General features: G+C 49.7%; 4 protein-coding genes across 4 annotated transcripts; 2 read left to right on the top strand and 2 right to left on the bottom strand.

Annotated features, from left to right (window-relative positions):
• Positions 1-230: 230 nt before the first annotated feature.
• T310_2510 (CAMP-regulated phosphoprotein family protein Igo1) lies at positions 231-922 on the bottom strand (the record flags this gene model as incomplete). The annotated part of the gene is made up of 3 exons (XM_013474602.1): positions 231-635; positions 710-793; positions 887-922. 3 exons carry the CDS (start codon positions 920-922, stop codon positions 231-233), a joined length of 525 nt encoding a protein of 174 aa, XP_013330056.1.
• A 1471-nt stretch (positions 923-2393) lies between these two features.
• On the top strand, positions 2394-3344 carry T310_2509 (DUF431 domain protein; the record flags this gene model as incomplete). Its single annotated transcript, XM_013474601.1, has 6 exons — positions 2394-2724; positions 2758-2789; positions 2833-2850; positions 2912-3026; positions 3073-3218; positions 3288-3344. 6 exons carry the CDS (start codon positions 2394-2396, stop codon positions 3342-3344), a joined length of 699 nt encoding a protein of 232 aa, XP_013330055.1.
• Positions 3345-4469: 1125 nt separating this feature from the next.
• On the top strand, positions 4470-6475 carry T310_2508 (Carboxypeptidase D; the record flags this gene model as incomplete). The annotated part of the gene is made up of 3 exons (XM_013474600.1): positions 4470-4597; positions 4733-5033; positions 5096-6475. 3 exons carry the CDS (start codon positions 4470-4472, stop codon positions 6473-6475), a joined length of 1809 nt encoding a protein of 602 aa, XP_013330054.1.
• Positions 6476-7300: 825 nt separating this feature from the next.
• On the bottom strand, positions 7301-8689 carry T310_2507 (cytosolic iron-sulfur protein assembly protein 1; the record flags this gene model as incomplete). The annotated part of the gene is made up of 1 exon (XM_013474599.1): positions 7301-8689. One exon carries the CDS (start codon positions 8687-8689, stop codon positions 7301-7303), a length of 1389 nt encoding a protein of 462 aa, XP_013330053.1.
• Positions 8690-8882: the final 193 nt, after the last annotated feature.

The following is an 8882-nucleotide window of genomic DNA, read 5'->3' as shown; positions in this document are numbered from 1 at the left end:
CTTGCTTTTGTTTGCTCCGCACTGCAGTGCACAAAGACCTTGTCTGTATGCTTAATTTCTCCACGACGCAAGGACATAAATTAAAAAAAGGAAACGAAAGGAAAAAAAAGGTGAACCGAGTCAATTTGTAGCGCCTGCAATTGCATCTAAGATCGGGGGAAAAAAATAGGAGGGGGGAACGCCGAAGGCATATTGATCAACAACATTTGCCTCTTCACCAAGGGAGCTTCTCATCGCCGGATTGGGACGCCCTCCCTTGCTGGAGGTGGGCTGAGGCTGGGATCCTTGCCAGTATTGTCCTTCTCAGACTGCCCGCTCTCGAGCTCGTCCGCCTTTTCAGAGTCATCGACACTGGTACCACGGTGCAAGAAGCTGGCCTCCTTGACGGGGCTACGACTCTGAAAGCCTATCGACCCAGGATGACCGCTGATGCTGCCGGGAATCGGATGGCCCTGAGAACCGGGTACACCTCCATTGGTATTTGCCGCAGGGTTATTAGCACCCGGAGATGTGGCCGTCAGGTGAGGAATGTTTTCTGGGACGGGATGACGAGATCCAATATTGGTGACCCCGACATCTGAGGCTTTTCCGGCTTTGCTCAGCGCATAGTCTCCGGAATCGAAGTATTTGCGTTCCTGAAATGAGAAATAGGGTCAGAATATTTGAGATAGAGTCGGACAAAACGAGGCGATAATAAGGCGAGTCGAACCTTCAGCTTGTTCTGCAGCAAGTCCTTCTTCGTGGGCACTTTGCCATAGAGACGGAGCAAACGCTGCTCATCGGGACTTAGAGACTGTAGCCAGGTTTAGCAACTAAACTTGTCGACTATGGTAGCAGAGAATTGGAGAGGATGGATCAAATGAGGGCAGAAAGGAAGGGAGCTCACACTGATATCGACTTTGTTCTGCTGGTGGGGATTCATTGTGATGGCGAACGGCGGGGGATATGAGGGAAGAAGAAGAGCAAGGTTGCTGAGGTTATTGCTCTCTGCACACAGGAAGACTGATGCGCGGACCGGTTGAACTGCGCCGATGGCCAGCGCGGGTGTAGGATCAGGTCAGCCCTGATCGCGTCAAGCCCTTGGCTCTGGTCTGGACTTTTGCCTCTGGACAAAGATCAATCACTGGGCAGCTTGGACACGGTCTGCCACCCCTGTCCGAATGAGGCCAGTGATGAAACGCTGAGATCGAGATTCGCACGCTGCGAGAGAGAGCTGTTCACATCGAGGGCACAACGAACCAGCAGGGATGAGAGACAAGCAGCGTACGTGGTTGACACTGCAGAAGGCGGGGCGTGAGTAGTTGAGACGCTAGACGAGCGGGAAGCAGATCGACGGGCGACTGGGCAGAGCCACTGCCTTGGGGAAGACGGAGAAAGCCTGGAGACTGGATGATTAGGTTAGGGAGGTTAACCAGAGTCGGTTGGGTCGAGGCAGTTGGTATCGATAAGTGAGTGCACAACGGACGAGAAAGAGGGGATCGAGGCCAGTACGTCAGAGAGCTGCCCGCCCGCCCAATGGCCGCCCTCCATTCTGGCCCGCGCCTGCCCGGCAAAGGCCGCTCCGACTAAAGAATGGCGATGATTATCTCTGATTAATGTGCTGCTGGCGAAGAAGAACAATAATAGACACTTTCTCTATCCTATATTTCTTGTATGATTTCTTTTTCTCACTGGCCACGATGCTCAGTATGTTTCCTGATTGTCTCGACTATTGATGCCCGAAGTAAGGGCTGTAACTGAACTCGCTTGTAGCTCATAGAGCTGATCATTATTGGTGCTTGCGAACAACAACAACAACAACAACAACAATAATATTCTTCTTATTATCACTGGGAACCAGCTGGGATCCTGCAGCGTGTAGACTAAAAAGATCTCGTGATGGGCCTTCCATGGATTGCACCTTCCTGCTCTCCAGCTATTTCCCATTGTGCGCGACAAAAATCCGGCACCCAATCACCATCTCCGAAGGCCAGTAATGGACAATAATTATTCTGGTTAGCTTTGTTGCAGATATCCCTTCGACCTCTATGCAGTCAGTCAATGATGCGTGCGATCAGGGCTTGGCTGGGAAATTAGTGTTCGTTTCTTTCTCTTTTTTTTTTTAGACTTTTTAGTCTCTGGAGATAGGTCTTGTCCAATCGCAGCTGAGATCTGGATTAAAGTGGTCGTCCTTCGACGCCATCACGAGGTGGGCTCCTTCTGGTGACGTCTTTGACTTCAAGGCTTTTATTTTCTAAAAAATTATTTACCCTTTTTTGGGCTTCCAGAAATCAATTCTATTTGTTCCCCCGCGGATCCATTCTACTACTTTCCGGAGCTTAAATCACACGCCTCCCGGCTCGACCTACTCGCTTGTCCTGAAGATCCCTATTCTGATTTGCTGTTCAGGCAACATGAGTGACGACAAAACCAGGAAATCCCTGACCTTTGTGGTCGAGCATCTTGACCCGGAGCTTGGGCCCTGGTCGGCTCTCGAATATGGTTGCATAGCTCGAGAGTCACGAGCAGCCGGGAACAGGTTCCTGCTCACCTCCGTCCCGGCCACCCTGCAGGTGCCAGAAGATCTGGCTCAGACGGAGGGGTTCGAGGTTGAGGGACGCAGTGTCGAAGAGATCTTCGGGGACCGAAAGTCGAAGGTTTGCTTGCTTGACCCGGCCGCGAAGACGGAATTGAGCCCCGCAGATGGAGATGAGTTTGAGGTCTTCCTATTCGGTGGTATACTCGGTGCGACCAAACCATGACCATGAGAGCTCCCAGCTTCAATTATCATTCGTCGTGAAGCTCGTAGAGTGAGTTCACGTAGTAGGCTGACTTGGTATGATCTTGATGCAGGTGATGATCCCCCGCGAGGTGCGTCTGGCCAACTAAATCCGTGGGCCTCCTACATGTATCTATTACTGATCGCAGAGAGACAGACCGTACTTCTGAATTGCGGAAAAAGGGCTATATTGGGCGAAGGCTTGGCCCGAAGCAGATGTCCACGGACACCGCCGTAAGAGTCACGCGTATGGTCGTTCAGGACAAAGGTGAGAGTTTTTTAGTAGAATGTAGGCTGTCGAATTGTCTGTCCAGCTACTCACTCACATTCGTACCATATAGTTCCCTTGGATCAGATCCCATATATCGATAATCCTGAACTGCGCATCAACGCGCACGAAAGTACCGAGTTGCCTTACCGATATGTCAAGAATCAAGATGGACATCCTATCATGCCCGAGGTACGTTTATTACCTATATAGGAATTTATTTTTTATGGAACTACAGTAGCTTACGAAAACGACTGACAGGGAATGGAAGAGTTGATAAAGAAAGACGCTGACAGAGGCGTCAGCGATCTATTGTGACTTGTGTGCCAGTTGCAGGGCAAGTTACTTAAAATCATCTTCTCATGCGTTTGGTGGACCATTCAAGGCTTCTCAAGGATCCTACAATGTGGGCATAAGTCTGTCATGTAGAGATGAGAACTAAACACCGCCACTGCTCAATTTTGTGTAATGAATATGCCAACAACTATCAAACGGCTGTGACAATAACGACAGGAGATACCGCAATGCACAGCTGGTTGGTCAACTGAGTTCTCCATGACCCTGAGTCAGTCCCAGCTATGCCATTGATAGCTCTTAGCAATGGTGATACAGGATTCGGAATCCATGACATTGATTATATATTGCATATTTCAGTTAGCGACAGTTTATTTGTGAGCAGGCTGCTAACCCCTACTGAGATTGTTGTCTTGAATATATAAGCGTGAGATTTGAGACTGCGTTGTAGCAAAGATATGGAAGACTTCAAGGCATGGATACGAATTGGAATTGTAGTGCTCTTTCTCTTCCTCGACTAGGGGCAGTAACCTGATGAGAAGAGTTTCTAGGAATGGTAACAATAATAATGACCATAATTATTTCCTCTACCAGTAAGCAACTAAATAACAGTGAAAATTGGATGGGAGTAATGTCAGTATTGTAAGTGATGCTGTGTTTGGTACGGTTATGTTACATGACATAAGCAGGACCAAGTGTATCAACTGCTGTATTTGTTCTGTCACAGACGCCCCATACTCCGTAACTACCCGGCTACTCAGCCACAGCTGACGAAACAGCTAATCTGGCCACGCATGTCAATCTCCCTATCTGATCATTCACACCAGCAACCCGCTTCCGCCTTTGGATATTTCTCGTCTCTCCTTTTTGACATCTCTCCTTGGTATTTTCCCGACTCCGCCTTTCTCCCTTTCGCCGGAAGCATCTCCGCGGTAGAGTCCGCCAGCGTCCACGGCCCGCCATTCGGCCGGGCATAGCGCGGAATCGAGGGTAGCTTGGACGCGGTGCTCGCACGGGACATATGCTATTCAAGAGCCTTTCTTCGCTTCATTCTGTGCTGTCTTGTGGCGGAGTGGACTCACGACCTGGGAGATGATGTTTTCCTTCGCCTCCGGGAGGGACTGGAGGCCAAGGAGTTTCCATCCCATTATGCTACAGTCTCTCCTGCTGCTGCTCCTGGGCAGTCCGCTCTGCGCGATTGCGCAGTCGGCTGCGGATTACTATGTTAGATCACTTCCGGGACAGCCGGAGGGTCCATTGTTGAAGATGCATGCTGGGTAAGTTGGCGATATCTTGCTCTTGAGAATGGTGCTGTGCTGATTGAAACGCTAACTGACCCATGCTGCTACCAGACATGTAGAAGTCGACCCCGAAAACAATGGACATCTATTCTTCTGGCACTTTCAGAACAGGCATATTGCCAACCGACAGCGCACCATCATCTGGCTGAATGGGGGTCCAGGGTGCAGCTCCATGGACGGCGCCCTGATGGAGATTGGGCCCTACAGGTTAAAGGACGATCATACGCTGGAATACAACAATGGCTCTTGGGATGAATTTGCCAACTTGCTGTTTGTGGATCAGCCGGTGGGAACCGGCTACAGCTATGTCAATACAAACAGCTACTTGCATGAATTGTTCGAGATGTCCGCGGAGTTTATGATCTTTTTGGAGAAGTGGTTCAAGATTTTCCCAGAATATGAGAGTGACGATGTACGTTTCGACGTCCCGCCAGGTATAGGCTGTGCGTAACTGACATCGCTTGATCGTCGTAGATTTACATCGCTGGAGAATCTTATGCCGGCCAGCACATCCCATACATCGCCAAAGCCATCCTCGAACGGAATCAAAAAGTCGCGTCCACCGGTGGCACTCAATGGAACCTGAAAGGGCTCTTAATCGGCAATGGTTGGATCTCGCCAGCGGACCAGTACCCGACTTACCTCCAATTTGCATATAAGGAGGGTCTAATTGCGAAAGGCAGCGACATCTCTTCAAATTTGGAGTCACTGCAGTCCGTCTGCTTTGCTCAGCTAGAGGCCTCCGGCGGAAAAGATCGAGTTGATATCCCTGAGTGCGAAAAGGTCCTCACAGAAATGTTATCCTTAACCACGGATTCCAACAAGCAGTGCATCAACATGTACGACGTGCGTCTCCGTGACGAGTCCTGTGGGATGGCCTGGCCTCCAGATCTGGAATATCTGAGACCATACCTGCAGCGACCGGATGTCATGCAAGCCCTGAACCTCAACCGTGACAAGGCTAGTGGGTGGGAGGAGTGTGCTGGTGCTGTGAGCAAGAATTTCAAGGCAAAGCACTCGCTGCCTTCGATACGGCTCCTCCCGGAATTGATCGAATCCGGAATTCCCGTTCTCCTGTTCAGTGGAGACAGGGACCTGATTTGCAACCATCTTGGTACCGAGCAGCTGATTCATAACATGAAATGGAACGACGGGACTGGCTTTGAGACATCTCCTGGGGTTTGGGCGCCCCGACGTTACTGGACCTTTGAAGGCGAGCCAGCTGGTTATTATCAGCAGGCGAGAAACCTGACGTACGTCCTCTTTTACAACGCCAGTCACATGGTGCCGTTCGACTTCCCTCGCCGGACTCGTGATATGTTAGACCGTTTCATGCACGTCGACATCGCCAGCATCGGTGGCTCCCCAGCCGAGTCGCGTATTGACGGCGAGAAGTTGCCCCAAACCTCCGTGGGAGGCCATCCCAACAGCACTGCTGCTGAGGAGCAAGAGAAGCAGAGACTGAAGCAAGCTGAATGGAAGGCATACGCCAAGTCCGGCGAAGCCATGCTGGTCGTCGTTATAATTTTGGTGTGTGTCTGGGGATTTTTCATCTGGCGCAGTCGCCGTCGTCACCGCGGGTACCGTTCTGTCTACCGGAACGGCGAGGCTTCCACCGGCGGCTCTTCCAGTGTCTTGGACCGGTTCCGGAACAAGCGAGAAGCAAACGGAGATATCGAAACAGCCGACTTTGATGAATCGGAGCTGGACAGACTCAACCTGGAGGGTTCTCGGAACATGGAAGCAGAGCACTACGCGATTGGTGACGATGATGATAGTGATAACGACGAATCACCATCACAGCAACAACATCCCGACTCTCGAAGAGAGAGTCATCCGTCGGGAGAGAGATGATGCAAATCGGCTTCTTTTTCTTAAAGTCGCTTTTGTTCTAGCGTTTTTTTTTTTGCTTCTATTTAAATATATTCCAGCTTCTTACTTATCGAGTAGGGAAGAAAGGATTTTTTTTGTAAAGATAAGAAAGTATCTCAACAAATTCTCCCTTCTTTTTAAATTAAATATTTAGTAATCGTTCTCCGTTACGAGGAAAGAGGTGGAAAAAAAAAGGAGAATGGTATATATCGACATCTTCATGAACAGGGAAGGATAAGAGTAAGAGGAGAGAGAGGAAATAGGAAATTACTATTACTTCCAGCCGGTAGGAACCGTCATCTTTTTTTGTCTATATACGAAGTATAGTTAATGGCCAGGTAGATACCTAGTTGTTTATTTATTCCCTCTCTACCCCTCTCTTTCTAATTATACAACTTTAAAAATCAGCATCATCATTCGATTGAATTGCTGTATTGTATGTACAGTACAAGATATTGATAGATGGATTGAATTAGATCTTAGTGCGTCTGTCTGTCTATTTGTCTGTATGAGGACTATAAATCTAACTAACAAGGATTATTGTCTGTTTGTCTTCATTTTGTGATGTCCACAGAAGCATGTTTTTCTGTATTCTATTTCCTTAGTTACCTAAACTACTAACTTAGTACCTTTTGTTTACATGGTCATAAGGTAGATAGATATCCGTATGCATGTATGACAAACACACACTAAAAAAGCAAAGTCTCTAAATGTATATCCAGATATCCATGCCAAGGGATGTAATGTAGGGGGATTGTTGTATCCAATTCAGAATATGTCGACGATTACGGTGGCCTGACCCTTTTCCTACCGATCCACTGTCCACACTTTGACGCTGCCGTCGTCTGCCGTGGTGACGAGGATCTCTTCTTCTCCTGCCGAGGAGGACTCATGACGCTTCCGATCAGCACGCTTCGCCCAGCTGATATGGTTCACTTCGTAGATGCCGTGCGCTGCGTCGATCGTTGCGAGTATGACCCATTCAGTTCGCAGTGATGGAGGCGTATGCCCGTCAGTCTGATTTTCAACAGCAGGTTCGACATCCATCTTATCCCCTTCGTTGGAAAGATTGTCATCGGCAGACACGAATCGTTCCTCATATACTACAATCTTGCCGTCCGCCCCTGCAGACGCGACAAGGCCTGTTCTCTTACTCCATGTCACAGCGTAGATGGAAAGATCATGTGCTGCCGGTAGCACTGCTTCCTCATACCAGGTCTCGTCCAGCCCGACAGGGCGGATGATGCTCGGCATGCCAGTGCCAGCGGATGATGACTGCTGCTTGGGCTTTCTGCGCCATACACGGACTGTCCGGTCATCGGAGCAAGAGATCAATCTCGGCCCCGACAGGGCATGGTGTTCCTTCCATCGATCTTTCACCGCTGCGGCTTCGTCTGCAGTCAATGACGGAGATGTTGATGGCGCATTGTCCGCTCCCTCCCAGTCTATATACCACACTGTTCCACCGTGACCTTTCAAACAAGCAACTTGGCCCCAGTCATCGATATCCTCTCGCCATATCCTGATCGTATCGTCGTAACTACCGCTGGCGAGACATTCTTCTGTTGGATGCCAAGAGACGCATTTAACGTCTCCAGTATGCTCCTGAAGCACGGCGACCGTCTCGAAATTGTTGTCACCATCGTCGAGATCTTCCCAGATCCATATTGATTTGTCGCGGGCACACGTTGCGAGTAATATCCCCGACGGTGACCAGGACACGGACTTCACCTCGCTGTCATGTCCGTCCAGTAGCACCGCAAATCGCCACTCCTCTTCATCCTCAGCGTCATGATCATCCTCGGGTCTCAGCGACCCTCTGCCTTCGTCATCATGGTTTTCTTCTCCGTTCGGTTTCGAGTCATCTATGGCCCATGCTTGGCTGCCGCCCTCTTCCCTTCCATAACTGTCCCACCGTCTCCAGATTCCAACAGTGGCGTCAAAGCTGCCTGTGGCGAGCACACTCTCCCCTTTGACCAACGGTTTCCAGGCGCAAGTTCTCACACTCCGTTTGTGACCTCCGGATATCGTCGAGAGAAGCTTGAAGTTTGTGAGTGAGTATATCCGCACCGTCTTGTCGGCGCTGCACGTCGCAACGATGGGGAGAGTTGGGTGCGGAGCAGTCAACCACGTCCGCTCGAGGGAGGGAGGGGTAAGATCGGAAAGGTATGAAATCCGAGCACCTGCAGCTGTCATTTTTCTGCGAAAAATGTGTGATTTTGTAATTTCCAATCAATTCCTTCTCTTTGCGCCAGCTAATGAGGTTGCTTTTTAACCATCCGCCCTCCGAAGAGGGGTGGGTAGGCTTAGTTTTTTTTCCCAGGGGGTCAAAAAGAAGTACAAACAAGATCAATTTCCCCCCTCAAGCCTTGTTTATGGAAGAAAAAAC

The sequence above is a fragment of the Rasamsonia emersonii genome (genome assembly GCF_000968595.1).
Source record: "Rasamsonia emersonii CBS 393.64 chromosome Unknown ctg1118621760031, whole genome shotgun sequence".
Taxonomy (NCBI): Eukaryota; Fungi; Ascomycota; class Eurotiomycetes; order Eurotiales; family Trichocomaceae; genus Rasamsonia; species Rasamsonia emersonii.
Note: the sequence above shows the minus strand (reverse complement) of the source record. Positions and strands in the feature narration are given on the sequence as shown.